This window comes from Piliocolobus tephrosceles, chromosome 3 (genome assembly GCF_002776525.5).
Source record: "Piliocolobus tephrosceles isolate RC106 chromosome 3, ASM277652v3, whole genome shotgun sequence".
Taxonomy (NCBI): domain Eukaryota; kingdom Metazoa; phylum Chordata; class Mammalia; order Primates; family Cercopithecidae; genus Piliocolobus; species Piliocolobus tephrosceles.
Window position 1 is genome coordinate 113,236,113 of NC_045436.1, and position 22,035 is coordinate 113,258,147.

At 42.1% G+C, this 22,035-nt stretch overlaps 1 protein-coding gene across 1 annotated transcript in view; it reads left to right on the top strand.

The window, feature by feature from the left end:
* The window catches only part of SCARB2 (scavenger receptor class B member 2), a 56,486-nt gene that overhangs the window by 17,085 nt on the left and 17,366 nt on the right, over window positions 1-22,035 (top strand). Inside the window, exons 2-5 of the mRNA XM_023222512.2 lie at window positions 1,646-1,803; window positions 16,937-17,084; window positions 18,331-18,519; window positions 21,464-21,555. Coding sequence (XP_023078280.1) covers window positions 1,646-1,803; window positions 16,937-17,084; window positions 18,331-18,519; window positions 21,464-21,555 — 587 coding nt within the window. The remainder of the gene's footprint in view (window positions 1-1,645; window positions 1,804-16,936; window positions 17,085-18,330; window positions 18,520-21,463; window positions 21,556-22,035) is intronic.

A 22,035-nucleotide genomic window follows, 5' to 3' on the forward strand; every position in this document is an offset into this window, starting at 1 on the left:
GGTGTGCAGGCTGGTTGCAGTTCGGGCTCAGCTGGCTCAGTGGAACGAGGCTGGACCCCAGGTTTCTGGTTAGCTTTAGGACTAGTCTACACATCTCCATTTTAGAACCTAGGCTGAAGGATCAACAGCTACCTGTGGCCTGCTCTTCTCTTTTCCGAGGGTGGCAGCTCCGAGATGGCAGATAGAAACTTGCTGTGCATCTTAAGGCCTTAGCTCCAAATTGATGCACTGTCATTCTACCCACATCCTGTTGGCCAAATCTAGTCACTTGGCCTAACCTGAAGTCAGTGAGGCAGGAAGAAGACTTCACTCTAGGGGAGCCGTGGTGTATTAATTTGCTAGGGCTTCCCGAACAAATACAACAGGCTGGGTAGCTTAAGCAACAGAAATTTGTCTCATAGTTCTGGATGCTAGAAGTCTGAGATCAAGGTGTTGGCAGGGTTGCTTTCTTCTGAAGCCTGTCTCCTTGGCTTGTGGAGGACCGTCAGTTCCGCGTGTTTTCACATGGCCTTCCCTCTGTGCTTCTCTGTGTCCCAGTTTCCTCCTCCAGTTAGGACATCAGTCCTATTAGATCAGGGCCTACCCTCATGACCTCATTTAACCTTCATCAGCTCTTTAAAGACCCTGACTCAAAATACAGGCACATTGTGAGGTATTGGGGGTTAGGACTTCAGCTTAGGAATTGAGAGTATGGGGGGCATTATTCGTCCTATAATGCAGAACAGGGGTGGAATGTGCAGGAGGGATTGTGTGCAGAGTGCAGTCTCTGTTGTCAGCTAACCTCAGTGAGGCTAGGCCTCCTGGTTTTTGAAGCGGGGATAGGCAATTCCATTTTAGGGTTTTTGGGGATCCAATAAGAAAATACATTTAAAGCGCCTGGTGGTGGAGGTAGTAGGGATGCGTGTGGTTCGACTTGAAATGGAAGGACCAAAACTGGCCTTCTTGGGCCCTTCCCCTTGTTCTTCTCTCATCTGGGCAAACTGGGAGTGCTTTTCAGAATTGCTTAACTTCTACAGAAGATACACCATCCATGGAATCTTCAAAAATAACAAAGCCAGCAGGCCCTTTAGGCACTCAGTCTGTGGCCTAGGTTTTGGTAACACTGTGCTTCATGTTTCTGCCCATGTGCTGTCTTTAGTACCCTTCTTTTACAATTATCAATTAATTAATTAATTAATTTTGAGACAGTGTCTTGCTATGTCACCCAGGCTGGAGTGCAGTGGCACGATCTTGGCTCACTGTAACCTCCACCTCCCTCAGCCTCTTGAGTAGCCAGGATTACAGGCACGTGCCACCACACCTGGCTGATTTTTGTATTTTTAGTAGAGACGGGGTTTCCCTGTGTTGACCAAGCGCGAACTCCTGACCTCAAGTGATCCGCCCGCCTTGGCCTCCCAAAGTGCTGGGTCACTGGGCCCGGCCCCTTTACAAATATTTATTGAAGGCCTTCTCTGACTTATTTGAACTGTGGGCTCTGTTGGTGTAAGATATGGCCCTATTCTCAGGAGACTGCCATTGAATGCCTGTGAAATGATTACAATAGTGATCTAGGAGGTCAGAATAGGGGGCATCCCTTCCTCTGCTTCTTGGGTTTAAAGCCAACTACTACCTTACATTTTTGTAAATCTTTTGGTTTTCTTCCTAGAAAATTGTGTTAAGGAATGGTACCGAGGCCTTTGACTCCTGGGAGAAGCCCCCTCTGCCTGTGTATACTCAGTTCTATTTCTTCAATGTCACCAATCCAGAGGAGATCCTCAGAGGGGAGACCCCTCGGGTGGAAGAAGTGGGGCCATACACCTACAGGTAAGTCTTGACCGCCTCCTGTCTTGCAAGAAATACAGAGTGACCCCAGTATGGCCTGCGTCCTTACCTCTTCCCAAGAGCAGGGCTCCAGGGCTGCATGGGAGCACAGTTTCTGATTTCTTTATCTGAAACGCTGCTGATGTTTTGTATGTGTGTGTGAAACTTCAGCAGAGAATGGCTTTGTGGACTGGGCCAAGTCTCAGCATGTTGTGTTTTGAAGTACAGCGGTTTCCTCCTGAGTTGGCAGACTGTGATTATTAAACCATGAAGAGTTACTCCTTACCCTGACCCTTTTAAGGTTGCCCCTTGATATTCTTTTTTTTATTTTATTTTTTTTTTAAGAGACAAGGTCTGGCTCTGTTGCCCAGGCTGGAGTGCAGTAGAGCACTCATAGTTCACTACCACCTCCCACTCCTGGGTTCAAGTGATCCTCCTGCCTCAGCCTCCCTAGTAGCTAGGATTACAAGTGTTCACCACCCACACCCCGATAATTTTTTTTTGTAGAGATGAGGTCTTGCTATTTTGTCCAGGCTGGTCTTGAACTCCTGGGCTCAAGTGATCCTCCCGCCTCAGCCTCCCAAAGTGTTGGGATTACAGGCGTGAGCACTACCACACCCGGCTACCTTGATATTCTTAAGTGACTTTTAGGGCCTCCCTCCATTTCCATTCCCCACATAACTAGTTTTAAAGCAGTTCCAGAATTTACTGTTGTCTGGGACAGATCTTTCTGTTTCTTACCCACTCCTTTTCTCCACCCATCCTGGGTATCAGCAGTAAGCAAGTAGCAGTGTCTGTTAGAGTCTTTGCTGGTGGCCACCAATTTCAAACACTGGGGAATCAGGATCCCTTTAGTCATTTTTAAATGATTAGTAGAGGGAGATGCTTGAATCAGAGCATTTTCTCTGTTGCAATCTTCCCTTTTACCTATTATAATACCTTCTCCTTCCCCCATACAATAATCTTTCTAGTAAAGTATCTCCTTACCTAATTAGAAAACAAATTAATAGAGGAAGCAGACAATAAGATCTTTCTTTTTCAGAACTGCTGAATGATAAAAATGCCTCACAATTCTGTTGTAATCGATTGCTCAATAAATTATTGCTGACTGATTCATGGGTTATGAATCAGTACTAATCCTAGTTCCTCCCTTGGGTGCTCATGCTCTGAATCTGGAGTCAGATGACCCATTTTGAATTCCACTTCTGCAACTTACTAGTTCTCCGTGCTTCCATTTCCTTATCTATAAAATGGGGATACAAATAGGACCTCCTTCACACGCTTATTATGAAGATTGAGTCAATGAGTCATTATGTACAAAGTGCTTAGACTAGTGCCTAGCACAGAATTAGTGATACTTAAGTGTTTGCTCTTACTATTAGTTGGATTAGGCTATTTTTGCATTGCTATAAAGAAATACCTGAGTCTGGGTAATTTATAAAGAAAAGAGGTTTAATTGGCTCACGGTTCTGCAGGCTGTATACACATGGCATGCTGGCTCTGCTTGGCTTGCTTCTAGGGAAGCCTCAGGGAGCTTTTACTCGTGGCAGAAGGCAAAGCAGGAGCAGGCATGTTACATGGCGAAAGCAGGAGCAAGGGATGAGAAGGTGCCACACTTTACAACAACAAGATCTCGTGAGAACTCACCCACTGTTGTGAGGACAGCACCAAACCATGAGGGATCCTCCCCTATGATCCAAACACCTCCCACCTGGCCCTACCTCCAACACTGAGGATTACAGTTCAACATGAGATTTGGAGGGGACATCCAAACTATATCATTCCACCCCTGGCCTCCAAATATCATGTCCTTCTCACATGTCAAAATATAATCATCCCTTCTCAATAGTCCCCAAAGTCTTAACTCATTCCAGCATTAACTCAAAAGTCCTAAGTCCCAAGTCTCATCTAGAGATGAATTCCTTCCACCTATAATCCTGTAAAATCAAAACAATTTATTTCCTTCCAAGATACAATGCGGGTATCAGCATTGGGCAAACGTTCCCATTTGAAAAGGGAGAAATTGGCCATAAGAAAGGGACTACAGGCCCCAAGCAAGTCTGAAACCCAACAGGGTAGTTATTAAATCATAAAGCTCCGAAATCGTCTCCTTTGACTTTGTATTTCATATCCAGAGCACAGTGGTGCAAGTGGTGGGCTCCCAAGGCTTTAGGCAGCTACACCCTGCAGTTTTTTTATGCTGAGATTGCAAGCTGATGGTGGCTCTACCATTCTGGTGTCGAGGATGGTGGCCTTCTTCCCACAGCTCCACTAGGCAGTGCCTCGGTGGGGACTCTGTGTGGAGCCTTCAGCTCTGCATTTCCCCTCCTCGCTGCCTTAGTAGAGGTTCTCTTGAGGGCTCTGCCCTTGGAGCCATTTTCTTCTGGGGCACCCAGACTTTCTCATACATTATCTGAAATCTAGGTGGAGGATGCCAAGCCTCCTTCACTCTTGCACTCTGTGTTCCTGCAGGCTTAACATCACATGGAAGCTGCCAAAGCTTATAGCTTGCACCCTCCAGAGAAGTGGCCCGAGCTGTGCCTGAACCCTATGGCTGGAGCTGGAGTGTCTGGGATGTGGGAAACAGCACAGGGAAGTGGTGCCCCTGGCCTGGGCCCTGAAACCACTCAGTTCTCCTAGATCTCAGGGCCTGTGATGGAAGGGGCTGCCTCAGAGATCTCTGAAATGTTTTCAAGGCCTTTTCCCCATTGTCTTGACTATCAGCACTTGGCTCCTTTTTAGTTATGCATATCTTTTTAGCAATGGTTGCTCTACAGCCTGCTTGAATTTATCTCCCCACAGAAATATTTTGTTTTGTTTTGTTTCTGAGACAGGGTCTCAGTCTGTTGCCAGGCTAGAGTGTGGTGGCATGATCATGGCTCACTGCAGCCTTGACCTCCTGGGCTCAAAGGATCCCCCTGCCTCAGCCTCCCAAGTAGCTAGGCCTATAGGCAAGTGCCACCACATCTGGCTAATTTTTAACTTTTTTTTTTTGAGACAGAGTCTCCCTATGTTGCCCAGGCTGTGGAAATGCTTTTTCTTTCTCTGCCACATGCCCAGGTTGCAAATTTTCCAAACCTTTATGTTCTGCTTCCCTTTTAAATATAAGTTCCAACTTTAAGTCATTTTTTCACTCCCACATCTGAGTGTAGGCTGTTAGAAGCAGCTAGGTGACATCTTGAATGCTTTGTTGCCTAGAAATTTCTTCTGCCAGGTATCCTAAATCATCACTCTGAAGTTCAAACTTCCACAGATCCCTGGGGCGTGAACATGACAGTGACCAAGATCTTTGCTAAGGCATAACACATGTGAACTTTGCTCCAGTCCCAGTAAGTTCCTCATTTCCATCTGAGACCTTTTCAGCCTGAACTTCACTGTCAGCAATTTGGTGACAATAATTTAATCAGTCTCTAAGACATTCCAAACCTTCCCTCATCTTCTTGTCTTCTGAGCCCTCCAAACTCTTCCATTCTCTGCCCATTACCCAGTTCCAAAGCTGCTTTCACATTTTTCAGCTATCTTTATAGCAATATTTGACTCTCAGTACTATTTTTCTATGGTACTGAGAGTACCACAGAATGGTTGTTCCTACATTGCTATAAAGAAATACCTGGCTGGGTGCAGTGGCTCATGCCTGTAATCCTAGCACTTTGGGAGGCCAAGGTGGGTGGATCACTTGAGATTAGGAGTTTGGGACCAGCCTGGCTAACATGGCAAAACCCCACCTCTACTAAACATACAAAGATTAGCCTGGCGTGGTGGTGCCTGCCTGTAGTCCCAGCTAATCAGGAGGCTGAGGCAGGAGAATGGTGTGAACCTGGGAGGCAGAGGTTGCAGTGAGCGAGAACATGCCACTATACTCTAGCCTGGGTGACAGAGCAAGGCCCCGTCTCAAAAAAAAAAAAAAGAAGAAGAAGAAAGAAAGGAAGGAAGGAGGGAGAGAGGCAGGCAAAGAAGGGAGGGAGGGAGGGAAAGAAAGAAACGACTTGAGACTGGGTAGTTTACTTTTTTTTTTTTCTTTTGGGATGGAGTCTCGCTCTTTCACCCAGGCTGGAGTGCAGTGGCGCGATCTCCACTCACTGCAAGCTCCGCCTCCCAGGTTCACACCACTCTCCTGCCTCAGCCTCCCGTGTAGCTGGGACTACAGGCGCCCGCCACCGCGCCTGGCTAATTTTTTGTATTTTTAGTAGAGACGGGGTTTCACCGTGTTAGCCAGGATGGTCTCGATCTCCTGACCTCGTGATCCACCCGCCTTGGCCTCCCAAAGTGCTGGGATTACAGGCGTAAGCCACCGCGCCTGGCCTGGGTAGTTTACTTAAAAAAGAAGTTTAAAATTAGCCTACAGTTCCACAGGTTCTACAGGAAACATGATGCTGGCATCTGCTTGGCTTCTGGGGAGGCCTCAGGAAACTTACAATCATGGTGGAAGGAAGAGGGGGAGCAGGCATGTCACATGGCCAGAGCAGGAGCAAGAGAGGGGAGAGGTGCCACACTTTACAACAACCAGATCTCATGAGAACTCACTATCATGAGGACAGCACTAAGCCATGAGGAATCCTTCCCATGACCCAAACACCTCCTACCAGGCCCCACCTACAACATTGGGGATCATATTTCAACATGAGATTTGGAGGGGACACCAAAACTATATTATTGGTCTTTGTGGATTAATTGTTTGTGCAAGTCAATTTGTAGAATTATAAAGATGAACCCTGTTGCTATATGAAGAAATCTAAGAAGATACGTGGGTCCTCATTTTAAAAAGCCATTTTGTATGTGTTTTATGCCTGAGGAAACATTGTGTACTGGGTAGAGAAAGTTTGTGTTTCAAGCTCTCCCACTGGCGACAATTAGAAGTTGAACCAGGATCAGTATCTAAGTGTCCCATTGTTTGTTGTTGTTGTTATTTTTAAATGAAATTCCTTAAGATGTGATGGAGACTCTGCAAACTATCCAAAATAGTGTCATTCCAACATGTTACCAATATTTAGAATTATTAATGAGACACTTTACAATCTTTTTTATACTATTTTTGAAATCCTGTGTGCATTTTACACTTATAGAACATTTCATTTCAGACTAGCCACATTTTGAATGTGCAATAACCACATGTGGCTAGTGGCTACCCTGTTAGACAGCATAATTCCAACCATACTCCCATGATTTTTTTTTTTCTTTTTTTTTTTTTGAGACAGAGTCTCATTCTGTCTCCCAGGCTGGAGTACAGTGGCACGATCTTGGCTCACTGTAACCTCTGCCTCCCAGGTTCAGGTGATTCTTCTGCCTCAGCCTCCCCCGTAGCTGGAATTACAGGTGCATGTCACCACGCCTGGCCAATTTTTTGTATTTTTAGTAGAGACAAGGTTTCACCATGTTGACCAGGCTGGTCTCGAACTCCTGACCTCAAGTGATCCGCCTGCCTCGGCCTCCCAAAGTGTTGGGATTACAGGCGTGAGCCACTGCGTTTGGCCACTCCCATGATTTATAAGCTCCCCAGACACATTACCTTGCCAATATTCATGCTGTTGCTGCAGTCAAGAATGAATTCCCCAGTGCTACCTCTCTTGACCTTCACATCTTACTTAGTGCAAATGCTATCTCCTCCTGAGACTTGCCTGACTTGGGATACTCTCTCCCTGTTACATCTTATTTATAATGTCAAGTAGACTGGGCACGGTGGCTCACACCTATAATCCCAGCACTTTGGGGGGGTTGAGGCAGGCAGATCACTTGAGCTCAGGAGTTCGAGACCAGCCTGGGCAACATGGCAAAACCTCGTCTTTAACAAAAATACAAAAAATTAGCCAGGTGTGGTAGCATGTGCCTGTGGCCCCCAGCTACTTGAAAGGCTGAAGTGGGAGTGTCGCTTGAGCCTGGGAGGTGGAGGTTGCAGTGAGCTGAGATTGCACCACTGCACTCCAGCCTGGATAACAGATTAAGACCCCCATCTCAAAAAAAAAAAAAAAAAAAAAACGTGTCAAGTATACCACTGTATAGCAATTGTAAAGTGGTATGTTGATATGGTCTGGCTGTGTCCCCGCCAGCCAAATCTCAGCTTGAACTGTAGTTCCCATAATCCCCACATGTCATGGGAGGGACCCAGTGGGGGGTAATTTAATCATGGGGGCGGTTACCCTCATGCTGTTCTCTTGATAGTGAGTTAGTTCTCACGAGATCTGATGGTTTTATAAGGGGCTTTTTAAAAACCCCTGTTGGCCGGGTGTGGTGGCTTGTGCCTATATTCCCAGCGCTTTGGGAGGTCAAGGTGGGCGGATCACTTGAGGTCAGGAGTTTAAGACCAGCGTGGCCAACATAGTGAAACCCTGTCTCTACTAAAAATACAAAAAAAAAAAAAAAAAAAATTAGCTGGGTGTGGTGGCACACACTGGCTGAGGCAGGAGAATCACTTGAACCTGGGAGGCAGAGGTTGCAGTGAGCCAAGATCACGCCACCAAATGACAGTCTGGGCGACAGAGCAAGACTCTTTCAAACAACAACAACAACAAACAAGCAAAACCCTTTTGTTGGGCACTTCTCCTTTCTGCTGCCATGTGAAAAAGGACATGTTTGTGTCCCCTTCTGCCATGATTGTAAGTTTCCTGAGGCCTCCCCAGCCATGCTGAACTGTGAGTCAATTAAACCCCTTTCCTTTATAAATGACTCAGTCTCAGGTATGTCCTTATTAGCAGTGTGAGAACGGACTAATAAATATGTGCATCCATTATGACAGTGACTAAGTGCATTTTAATAATTGGCTTAGGTATCTGTCTTTCTTCCCAGTGTACTGGAAGCTCCATGGGGTGCAGTGACCAAGTCCTTTTGTCTCTGACTGTCTACTGTTTAATGAATATTTGTGGAATATGTGAATTAAACATCTTCAACTGTGGTTTAAATTCATAGGACATGTGTGGAAAAACTTTTTAACACTATAGGACACAATTACTAAAAAGTGTTTAAAAGTAATTACAAAAAATGCAGTTACTTTTGCACCTACCTAATAGCCGGAACCATAGGACTTAGTTCAGGAAACCCAAGTATAGGTTCAAGAAAGGGGAATCAGGCCCTGAAAATGAATGGCTTTGTTAGGAATATGCACATGTGCAGTGCAGGCTGCTAAGAGCTCCTTACAGGGCTAAGTGGGTCATGAGATCTGGGATTTGTAGAAAAACATGGCTTTTTAGGGAGCTGTCCAAACCCTCTGTGGAGCTTGCTAGTCTCTGCATGTGCCTTTTGCAGTCATTCACTGGATTTGATTTCTGTCACTTGTGGCTTTATGATGCTATTGTTTAGGCTGGATAAGACAGAACATTCCAGTAGCTCCTGCTCCAGTGTTTTCTCCCAACTGACTCAGCTGACTCCATCAATTATATGCCAGAGGGCCTGGGGCAAAGGAAGAGGGGAGGGCATGTAGCCCCTTTCATCAGTTAGTATGGATTGGTGTGGTGGTGGGAATCCTCTGAGATGGGGAAGGGCCAAGCAGGGCTGTGGAGGTGGGCCCAACTCATCTGACACAGTGGCACATTTCCCAAACCTTTCACATATTGGGGAGTTCAGAATAGTAATATTTTTGGAAAAAGACGATGGGCGTTCCAAATGTTGATAACAGCCAGTCAGTCTGTTTTAAGGAATGGAGTGTATTATTTACATTTTTGTAAAGCTACGGATTGAGCAGCCCTGGAACAGGTCTGTGAATACAGGGCTCACTGGCCTCATGATCCTTTTGCTCAGGGACATATTTGTATAAAATTTGTATCCAAGTCATGGTATTCCATGGCTTCTGCAGCCTTTTTGAGGTTTATTTTTTGTCTTGTCAGATACCTTTTTCTATTTTGCCTACCATTTAACATTTCAAGGATTAAAAAAGAAAACAGTTTGTCTAAGGGCACTTCCAGTTAATGTACATATTTCTAAGAAGTATTTGCTAGGCCAGGCGCGGTGGCTCAAGCCTGTAATCCCAGCACTTTGGGAGGCCGAGATGGGCGGATCACAAGGTCAGGAGATCGAGACCATCCTGGCTAACATGGTGAAACTCCGTCTCTACTAAAAAATACAAAAAACTAGCCAGGCGAGGTGGCGGGTGCCTGTAGTCCCAGCTACTTGGGAGGCTGAGGCGAGAGAATGGTGTGAACCCGGGAGGCAGCGGAGCTTGCAGTGAGCTGAGATCCGGCCACTGCACTCCAGGCCACACAGCGAGACTCTGTCTCAAAAAAAAAAAAAAAAAAAAAAAAAAAAGTATTTGCTAAATTTACAATATTCCGTGAAATATCTTATTTTGGGGTTTCTTAGTTTTGCCATTTGGATTATTCATTTCTTTTTTAGGCTTATATTAATTAAAAAGATGTAAGGGCTATATCTTAAGTTATTTTATTATTCATTGATATCAAGTAATACTGGATTTTCAAATATCAACATATATAATGTATACAGCATTATCTTTAAGAGTGTAAACTATATATTATTAAAATTACACATATATATGTGTCCCATATATATAATCACTAAAGATCAACTTGAAAATGCAGTAAAGTTTTGAACAAAAATTACTATCCATGGCTTCACTGTCTGAAAAATAACCAGTGCTAACTAACATTTTAGTGGATATCTTCTTGGCCATTTTTCCATGGATGAGTTTTAGATGATTATGTGTACATATGCATGTGCACATATAAAATATACATGTTTTTTATTCACCTAATGTATAGCATAGGATTTTTCGATTTTATATTTTAGTCTTCATACAAATGAATTTTAATGATGATTATATTTTATAGAGTAAATGTATTACTACACCTAACTGTTCCTTTCCTGAACATGTAGATCCATTTTCATTTTCTCCTCTGGTTACCTCATGGATTGAATGTTCTGCCCATGTTTGCCAGCCAGTTGTGTTTCCACACTTTTAGTTCTTGTCCTTTGTTGATTTGCTTATCTGGGTTCTGGAACATTCATGCCACTCTGTGAACTTTTTATGTGTCATTTGGGGCAACTGTTTTTCCGTTGTTTGCCTTGTTAATTTTTAAAATATATTGTAGTCAAGTCTATTCTTTTTCAACATTTCTGTCATGTCTGAGCTTTAAAAGTCTTTTACTCCCTTCAATGGTTTGATGTTCCAGTCGATTTTCTTATAGTTCTATTTTTCCACATTTAATTTCTTCAGGATCTAAGTGTCTTCCTTGCAGTTTAGCAAAGGCAGGAATTTTGTTTATACTGTCTAATTCTGTCCCGTTAACCCTTTAGTTCTTTAACTGTTTCTGAGCCAAGCTGTATAAAAATTTTTTTTAACATAAAGAGATAATAAAAAATTTAGGAACACCATGATCATTGTTTCCATTATCATAGGAGAATGCTGTATCCTTTTTTCTAAACTTGCCTCACTTTTCTCTGATAATGTTTTTAGATTGGTAGCTAAAACTGTGTTTGTTTTGCCAAAATAGAAACAGATTTTGAAAAAAAAAAAAATCCTTAAACTGCTCAGAAGTTAAAAAAAATAGAAAAAGATCTCTCACACCATCTTATGCACAAAAGGTTGTGACCAGGTATGTGTGAGTTTTAAATGCATGTGGTACATTAGGTGAATTGCCTGCATGAGCCTAGGGGTCACTGCCTGGGGACAAGGAGACCAGGGAGATGTTTCCATCTTAAGGAATGAAACCATTTCTTGCACACTGTCAACAAGCGGGTGAGTCTTCTCCCGATCCTGCTCTTACCACTTCGTCTCAGTATCCTGCTTTGTATCTAGAGTTGCCACCTTCGGTTACTTGAGTGGGCAGGGTACTCAAAGTTAAGGGTACGGGCTTCTCAGCCTGTGCCTTTGGCCGGCTCCCCTTGCTTTCCCTCTTCTCCGTGGTCACCCTAAGACTTCAGTACTCCTTCCACATTGATGTGTTCATCACCCCAGCCTTGCCTGGATCTGTGATGGTCTTTTAAAGCATGTCCTCCTCCTCCAGGACCACAGCTTTCTCACTCCCCACGTGGGAAGTGTTTTCATGCTGTGCTGCCCACCCTCGCCCTCCCACTGCCTCTGTTGGAACGCCCTCTCCACCCTCCCACCTGCAGAAGCCCACTCTTCCCAGAATCAAGCAAAAGTGTCTCCTGCAGGAGTCTCCTTCCAGTCGCCATCCCTCCCTCCTCTGTATGCCCACAATGCATTTACTGTGAGGGAGGTGGCCTCTGAAGGCAGCCTCCCATGCTCTACTGTGGATTCTTGGAGGACAAGAACCAGGACTTAACGTCGCACCATCTCAAGAGCTTAGCACAAGCCGTTGCATGTGGTATCAGTAGCTAATCCCTCCTAAGCAGCAGGTGTGCCAGGTAGTGTTCTAACTGAATTTATGTGGATTTCATTTTCATAAAACCCTACAAGGTGAGTACGTTATTACCTCCATTTTACAGATGAGGAAACTGGAGCACAGAGGCAGTGAGTAATGTCAACCCTGCCAGCCACATCTCAATCTAGTTTGTATCCAGTGTGTGCTCAATCACTTCTTAATAGTAATTCTCAACAGAGGATTAGGTGAATGAAGGAACCAATATGACTGAAAGATAATGATTCTATGATAGTATTATATGCATCCAATTTATCAGACACCTCTGAGGAATTAGACATACAGATGTTAATTTTCCACCTACTTCAAATTATTCCTTTTGATTTCTACTCCTTATCTCAGTCTATTGTTTCTAAAATTATTTCTAAAACCAACCATGAATTTTCTTACCTGATTAAATAGTTCATGGAGCATAACTGAACCTTTTCTGAATGACAAGGACCATCATAGTAATTCACAAATGTTATACTATAGTCTGAGATTCATTAGCATCTATTAAATACCAGGGACCATGCCGGGCACTTTTAAGTATAGTTCCTTAATTGCCTAGGCCAAAAATTTGCTTTGTTTTTTGTTGTTGTTTTTGTTTTGTTTTTTCAAACTCGTTTGTATTTCTGAAAGTTCCTTTGGTCTTCTTTGATCTTGTAGGACAGTAACTGATCAATATGCCCCTCTCTGCAGGCACCAGCCTTGGCTTACACAAAAGTTTGACTTTGAAATTTCCTTTCCTCCTCCATATTCCAATAAATTACTGTGAATTAACCTCTGTGTAAAATCAGGGAATACCCTGGATGAGAGGTGAGGTCACCAGCATTCTTAACCTGTCCCTGACACTTTTGATTGGTCCTGAATCTACATATTGTTATCTATAAAAAGACTGAGTTAATGATTTCTAAGTGAAGGCTCTTTGGTTATAAGCAAAATAAACAACCTCTCCTCTGGCTAATTTAAGTAAAAGGGGAATCTGTTTGGAGGCTATAAAGTAGGTTAACAGAATCAAGGAGAGCAGCTTGGAAGACAAAAGCAGAATGCAGGGCAGCTTTAAAGATCCAGGTCACGAGAATGTATTGATCATCACATCATGTGTCTGCCACCAGGAGGAATCCTGTCTGTTACTGAGTTTTCTTGTTTTTAAATTAAAGTTTTTTTTTTGGTAGAGACAAGGTCTTGCTCTGTTGCCCATGCTGGAATGCAGTGGCACGATCATAGCTCACTGTAACATCAAACTCCTGGGCTCAAGCCATCCTCCCACCTTAGCGTCCCAAGTAGCTGACACTACAGGTACATGTCACCACGCCTGGCTCTTTTACTGTGTTTTCTGTCTTGAGGCACTGTGCTCAGGATTCAGAGGCCAGAGGAAAGGAATTGGTTGAGCTTAGGTCCCATAGCACCCTTGACCGATGGTCTTACACAGCTGTGTAGTACAAGAGAGGAAAGGAAATCAGGGCTATTACCAGCAGAAAGGGGAATGGTTGTCTAACAAACGAAAAGTCCACTGCAAACACCGAACTTCAAGCTGTGTAAGTGTTTTAACACGGAAGTGTCTATCAGATTTTTTAATATATTCTTTGTAAACTGGAAGGGCGTGTAATTTATCATTTAGATTTGGCTTTGGTTAGAGGCATTTGTTAGAGGCATTAGCTGGTTTCATCCTACAGGCGTTTCTTAGGTACCTGTTAGGAAAGGTTGTCTCATACAGAGGGAGGAGCACCTTGTGCTAATGAGAAACACTTGGGATCAGGTTCTGACTCTTCTGCCTGTGTTCTGTGTCCCCATCTGTGAAGTGGGGCAATACTACATGCTCTATTTGTACTACAGACTTGTAAGGATTCAATAAAATAAAGTAAAATAATGTGGGTTAAACTCTTTGAAGAGCTATGCAAGTGTCAGATATTTATAGGATTAGTAGGCATAGCTTGGTGCTTAGTGTGATATGTGTGATATGCGTATATGTGATATGAAGTGTGCTTCCTTCTATACACTTGACAGAGTATAGGATATAGACATGTGATATGATGAAATATGTATTTAGTCTTCCTCCATTTCCTGGCATACAACTCCTAAAATCCTTGGAATCTCCTAAGTGATAAGTGTCTTTTTGTGTGCTAGTGAGTTGACTGATGACTGGCCGCCTCTGTGGCTCCTGGATAGGAGCTGGTCCTGAAAGAAGAGGACAGGATTAGAGGGTTGGGACTTTCAGCCCCATCCCCCAACCTCCCAGGAGGGGAGAGGGGCTGAAAGTTGGGTTGATCACAAATGACCAGTGACTTAATCAATCACGCCTATGTAATGTAGCTTCCATAAAAAAACCAAAAGGACTGAATTTGGAGAGTTTCCAGAGAGCCGAACATGGGGAAGTTCCTGGAGAGTAGCGAGCCTGCGGAGGGCATGGAAGTTCTGAGCTCCTTCCCCTATACCTTGCCCAGTGCATCTCTTCGTCTGTGTACTTTGTAATATCCTTTATAATAAAATATAAGTGTTTCCCTGAGTGTTCTGGGCTGCTCTAGCAAATTAATTGAGCCCAAGCATGGGGGGGATGGGAACCCCAATTTATACCATTAGTTTGGCAGCCCAGGTAAAACAGCCTGGGGCTTTTGATTGGCATAGGAAGTGGAAGGCAGTCTCAACCTGTAGAATCTGATGCTATGTCCAAGTAGAAAGTATCAGAATTGAATTGAATTGGAGGACACTGCAGAATTATTGGTGGGGAGAAAACGCCACACACTTCTTGATGACCAGAAGTCTCAGAAATCTTCTGTGTAAATTGTTACAGTATGAGAGCACAGAAAACAATGGTTTGTTTTTTTCTACTGGAGAAGATACAAAGACTCATTTATTTTTATGCATCGTATGAAAGCATTTGTTTATTTTCTCATCTGTTTTTATTTTAAAATCTAGAAGGGATTTAAGAGGTATAAAGAGATATAATATACAGACGGTCCTTGACTTACGATGGTTCAACTTATTTGATTTTTTGACTTCGCAGTGGTGTGAAAATGATAATGTATTCGGTATGCTCCTCCAATGATGATAGAGTTACATCCAGATAAACCCATCGTAAGTTGAAAAGATACTAAGTTGTTGAATCAAAAACAAACTTTGAACTTAGGATCTTTTCAACTTATGATAGGTTTATTGGGACATAACTGCATCATCACCAAGGAGCATTTTTACGTACAAGTTTCAGCCTTCAGCTTGCTTGCAATCTACCTGAGGCTATATGATAATTCTTTCACAATCTAAATGATGTCATTCAGAAGTTTATAATTGAATGCTAAAGACATGTACAGACATCCACAGGTGGGTGAGAAAAATCCCTGTGCTACTGTGGTTGGGAAAGGCCTCAGAGGAGGTATGGGTAGCCCAGCTGGCCAATGCCTTCCTAACCTGTGCTCTTAAATTAGCTCTGTCCAGTAGAAATATTACATGAACCACGTGTATAATTTAAGATTTCAAGATTTTCTAGTAGCCACAGTTTTTAAAAAGTAGAAGGAAACAGGTAAAATTAATTTTAATATATATTTTAATTTTACCCATTATTACTGGGTATCATTTCAATATGTAATCAATCTAAAAAAAGGTAGGCACTGTTTTTGAAATTCTGTGTGTATTTTACACTTACAGCAAATCTCAATTCCAGTTAGCCACAGTTTAAGGGCTCCGTAGTCACATGTGATTAGTGGCTACCATGTCAGACATAATAACCCTAGCTGGTTTAGGAAGAAGGAAAGGTAAGCAAAGGGAAAGAAACTAAAGTCACTGGAATTTATCGAACACCTACTATTATTGAACACCAGGCAGGGCTAGGGCTAGTGTGTGGCATTTGATGAACAAAAGATCAGATCCTGTTTTTATTTAAAATTTTGTTCATCATAAATTTTTGGTATAAATTTTGGTTTTAATAAATAGTGCGTTAAAATATTTATCATGATTACTGCTTGTTTTGGCACCTCTTACATCGCTCACACTGACTCTAGGCCCAGCCCTAGCACCAGGCACTTTCTAAGAACTTTCTAATGCTTCATTTGGGGGCACTAACTTGAACCAAATTGTGCTGTATATTAGAAACAGAGACCGAGTGTGGTGGCTCATGCCCGTAATCCTAGCATTTTGGGAGGTCGAGGCAGGAGGATCACTTGAGTCCAGGAGTTCAAGACCAGCCTGGGCAATAGAGTAAGACCTCATCTCTACAAAAAAATTAGCTATACTTCTAGCTACTTGGGAGGCTGAGGTGGGAGGATTGTTTGAGCCCAGGAGGCTGAGGCTGCAGTGAGCTGTAGTCATGCCACTGCACTCCAGCCTGGGCAACAGAGCGAGACCCTATCTCAAAAAAAGAAACAGGAGTGAATTCCTGTAATTTACTAAGCTTTGGGCATTATTTTTTTAAATAAGATTTCAATTTAATTCAATTTAGAAACAAAAAGACATTGGTAAACAAATTGAAATTCAAACTAAATCTATGAACCAAACTGAAAATTTTGAAAATACTTCAGGACCAAACCATAACCCAGGAGAGAGTTCACTGACTTTGATTCCCTGGTCAAGGTGACCCTTGACTGTTGCACCTCCCTCATCAGGGAAGAAAAGAATGAAAACAAAGTTTTTGAGAAGACTCTATCCTAGGCCTCGTTTCCTTCCTACATTATAGCTTCAGTCTCCAGCTTTTTAAGGCTTAGTAGCTGCAGTCTTTATGTAATGTTATATTGGGAATGTTATATTGAAAATATAACTTTGATGCCGAAAGAAAGGAAAAGTCTTCCTTATTAAAGTGGTGCCTATTTTCAAATAAAACCCTTCTTTCTTTCTTTTAGGGAACTCAGAAACAAAGCAAATGTTCAATTTGGAGATAATGGAACAACAATATCTGCTGTTAGCAACAAGGCATACGTTTTTGAACGAGACCAATCTGTTGGAGACCCTAAAGTTGACTTAATTAGAACGTTAAATATTCCTGTATTGGTAAGTAGGCATTTTAATACCATTAATTTGGATTTTGGAAGAAAGGAAAAAACTAAGTTAATGTTGTTTATGATTTTACATTTAGGAGCCATTAAGTTATGTTGAAATATACATATATAAAAAGAAAAATACTTTTTTTCTTCTTTTCTTTAAAGTGCATCTTGGACTTTTTTCTAAGATCTCTCAAATAAGGTCTTTTCAGATGATGACAAAATTCAGATTTTAGGATTTGTTTTCACAGTTTCTTCCTGTGTGTTCAGGATTAGCAATTGTGCAAATAAATATGCCCCTAGGATTTTTTGGTAGCTCATAATTTTAAAAATGTTTATTTGCCCCTTGTTTTCATTCAGAAATTCTATCAGTGAAATTTGTATACCATTTCTTACTTCGGATTTTTATGTTGGATTTTATATTCTCAAAATTCATAAATTGACACCAGAAATCAATAGACTGGGCTGAGTACAGCCTACTGTGATTTCAATGGGCTCTGTTTATAATGGTAATTCCACCTAATAATGACACCTGTTCTACATCTATTCTATACTGAGACCCATGAGACATTCTTTTTTTAATTTAATTAATTAATTTATTATTAGTTTTTTTGAGGCGGGGTCTTGCTGTGTCACCCAGGCTGGAGTGCAGTGGCTCCATCACAGCTCACTGAAGCTTCTACCTCCTGGGCTCCAGGGATCCTCCCCTGTCGGCCAGACACTCCAGGCGTGAACCACTGTTCTTGGCCCAGTAAACATTCTAATTCACCTACACCAACCCCTTCCGACTCTCCCACCCTAACCCCTAGGTGACCGCTCCATATGCAGCTGGACACTAATGATGGACCCAGGACCTAGACAGTATTAGGTCCCTGCCGCCTAGTCCCAGGGGTGTAGGTCGGGTTTATAATGAGCCTCTGGCCCTGCTCAGGAGGAAGGTAGCGCCACCCTGTGGTCAAAGATGCCGACATGTTTACAAGAGCTTTTCCCCTTTTGTGGTGCCTGGATGACTCAGAGCCTGCAAATGGTCTTTTTGTATATATTACACTTACAAAATGTAGTACTGAGACAGGACAGAGAAGAGGCTTTGTCTTCCATATGCAGCCAGAAAGGAGCTGACTGTCTGATTTTTCAGCCAATTAATCTCAACCTTTACATTTATATTTCCAACCCACTTTACTGAGGGGTAGTAGGAGAGAGTGGATGGGGGTGCTTTGGAGGGGATGCTGCTGTCTTAATATACCTCTGCTCCGCAGACTGTCATAGAGTGGTCCCAGGTCCACTTCCTCAGGGAGATCATCGAGGCCATGTTGAAAGCCTATCAGCAGAAGCTCTTTGTGACTCACACAGTTGACGAATTGCTTTGGGGCTACAAAGATGAAATCTTGTCCCTTATCCATGTTTTCAGGCCTGACATCTCTCCCTATTTTGGCCTATTCTATGAGGTAAGTCGATTTTTCTTTTCAGAACCTCTTTTTTTAGCTGACAGTGGGTAGGGGCACCCCAAGCCAGATTTACTTTCAGTTTCTTCTAGAAATTGCCTTAACTTAACAAGAAGTTAAGATATCTTGTAGAGTATGTGAAAAATGGAGTGTTTGTTGGAAATAAAAAAAACTTGAGGCCGGGTGCGGTGGCTAATGCCTATAATCCCAGGACTTGGGGAGACCGAGGTGGGTTGATCTTTTGAGGGTTAAGACTTTGAGACCAGCCTGGCCAACATGGCAAAACTCTATCTCTACTAAAAATACAAAAATTAGCCAGGTGTGGTGATGTACACCTGTAATCTCACCTACTCAGGAGACTGAGGCAGGTGAGTTGCATGATCCCGGGAGGCAGAGGTTGCAGTGAGCTGAAATCACACCACTGCACTCCAGCCTGGGTGACAGAGCAAGACTCCGTCAAAAAAAAAAAAAACCCTTGAGTGCAGTAGATAGTTGGGAAGTTGGCAAAAGATAAAGTAACCCCAGGAAGAAAGAGGATTAGATTAGGGGTGTGCTCTGGGATTGTGATGAGTCTCCTCAGCTTTAAATTTGTAGCTGTTTTCTGGCTCTGCCTGTTCAAGAGTCTTACCCACTTCATGTAATTCTGTAGTATTCCAGTTTGTATGGCAAACAGTAATAATTGTGTCCCTGGGCCTTCGGGGTTATACAAAACTTAGAAATTGTTAAAACAGAATTGTGAGCAAGTTTTAAAAAATTATCTGTGTGAGAGACAGGAGTCCTAAAAGTAGGGCCTCACCAACTCTGAATGCATCATTCTGGAGGAGCAGACCAGAGAGGAGTTCCCTAGAGGGCCCTGTCTCAGAGAAACGCAGCCTCACAGGACCAAAGGAAGCACAGATTTCCTGTCAAGCCCTGACTGAACCTTCCTTCTGGAAACAATTTCAGGAGAGCCTCCTACTGAGAGATATGATGCAAAGGTTCCCTTGAGGCCCTTTTGGTCCCAGTGGCTTCAGGCCATCAGCCAGATAGATCTTGTTGCTCATATCTCACCGTTTCTCAGATAATTTGCATTATATAACTTGATTTTTTGTTTTTACATCATTGAATTCACCAGACTGATAGCCACACTATCTTATGTGGTTGTGAGGATTTCATGAGATGATTCGTGCAAAAATTTTAGACCAGAGCCAGGAATGTTATACTCAACAATTGTTCACTCCTATTATTATAAAGGAGCTACTACCTGTGCTGTTTCTGAGAAATCATAGCTACATGCCCAGATAAAGAATTTTAGGAATGTATAGTGTCTGTATGTGCCCTTAAGAAGTATAACTTGGAGAGAAGATGCAATTGAAGAAACCTTAATTGAAAATAGGACTGTATTAATACCACCTTCTTCCAGTGTAGCTATTCTGGTATAATTGGTCCTGGTCCTGGACTTAGGCTTTTAAATTTGTTATTATTGAGAAATAATTCACTTACTATAAAATTTACCATTTTAAAATGTAGAATTCAGTAGTCCTTAGTATAGTCACAAGGTTGTGCAACCATTACTGCTAATTCCAGAACATTTTCATTATCCCAAAAAAGAAACTGCATACTCTCTTTGCAGTTACTCCTATTCCCGTCTTACTCTCCCAGGCCTTGGCAACCACTGTCTACTTTCTGGCTCTGTGAATTTGCATATTCTGGACATCTCATATAAATGGAATCATATAATATATGCCCTTCTGTGTCTGCTTTTTAAATTTAGTATAATGTTGTCAGGGTTCATCCATGTTCTAGCATGTATGAGTGTTCCATTCCTTTTTATAACCGAGGAATATTCCATTGTGTCGATATAGCACATTTTGCTTATCCATTTATCAGTTGATGGACATTTGGGTTGTATTCCTTCTTGGCTATTATTAGAAGTGCTGCTATGAATATTTATTCACACAGGCTTTTGTATGAACATTGGGTATATACCTTGAAGTGGAATTCTCTTGAGTATATACATAGGTGTGGAATTTTGGAGTCCTATGAATTCTCTTTAATTTTTTTAGGAGCTGACAAACTGTTTTCTGCAGTGACTGCAACATTTTTATATTCCTGCTAGCAATGTATAAAGGTTCCAATTTCTCCACATCCTCACCAACGCTTACTATTTCTTTTTTTTAATTGCCATCCTAGTGGGTGTGAAGTGGTATCTCATTGTGGTTTTGATTTGCAATTCCCTAATAACTAATGATGCTGAACATGTTTTTATGTGCTTTTTGGCCATTAGTATATTTTCTTTTGGGAAATGTGTCTTCAAATCCTTTGCCCATTTTAAAATTGAGCTCCTACTTTTTAAAACCATAAAATAATAATATGGTTAATATAGTATTTAGCAAAATAGTCACTATTTTCTGGTCCTGGTTCAGTCTTATGTAGCAGTTAGGCCCTAGTAGGACAGTTCATGAAGATTACATTTTTTAGTTACTGTATCAGTTAGAGTTGCCAGAGAAACTGAATCAAGAGGGTGTGTATATAGAGATGAGAAAGAGGGAGAGAAAGAAATTTATATTATGAAATTGGCTTATGTGATTATGGGAGCTGGTAAGTCTGAAATCCATAGGGCACGCCAGCAGCTGGAAACTCAGGTAAAAGTTGATGATGTGGTCTTGAGTTTGAAATCTGTAGGGCGGGCTGCAACCTGGAAATTCAGGCAGAAGTTCAATGTTGCAGTCTTGGGGAGAATTCCTCCTCTAGGAAACCTCTGTTTTTGCTTGTAAGGCTTTAAACAGATTGGATGGGGCCCCGCCACTCATTGAGGGTAACTTCGCTTAAAGTTAACTGATTGTAGATACTAATCACACGCACCATCTGGGCTAGTGTTTGACCAAACAACTGAGCACCATAGCCTAGCCAAGTTGTCGTCAAATTATCGCAGTTACTTTAAATGATCGTATTCACGTATTTTCAGAAAAATGGGACTAATGATGGAGACTATGTTTTTCTAACTGGAGAAGACAATTACCTTAACTTTACAAAGATTGTGGAATGGAATGGGAAAACGTAAGTCTAATGATTTATCAGTGGAATTATTTTTTCAGTTTTCGTTTAAACTACATACCTACTTCTACATTAAAAAATGTGTTTAGCCTTTTTTGGATGAAAAATATAAAAACATGCAAATAGTCTTGTAATTATTATTCTACAAATCAAGGTGGTGGTAAAACATCTTACAGAGTAAATATTAGTGATTTATAGATTTATCATGGCCAGGCATGAATTACAGCCAGTGAAACTTCCCACTCTTGCTTAGTAGTCATTGAGTGACGTGTAGTAGCTACAGCACAGATACTTTTCAAACCACCACATGTTTTGGGCTATTTGGCCATTGCCTCTATGAAAACTGATTTGGGGCCAGGGACCTACTTTTTCTCCCCCTTGATCTAATTAACACTGTTGTGTCTGTGTATGGATAACATACTGTGGGTAGATAGCTCCAGTTAAATCTTGCAAAGTTCTGACCGTTTAAGAGAATCTAAACTC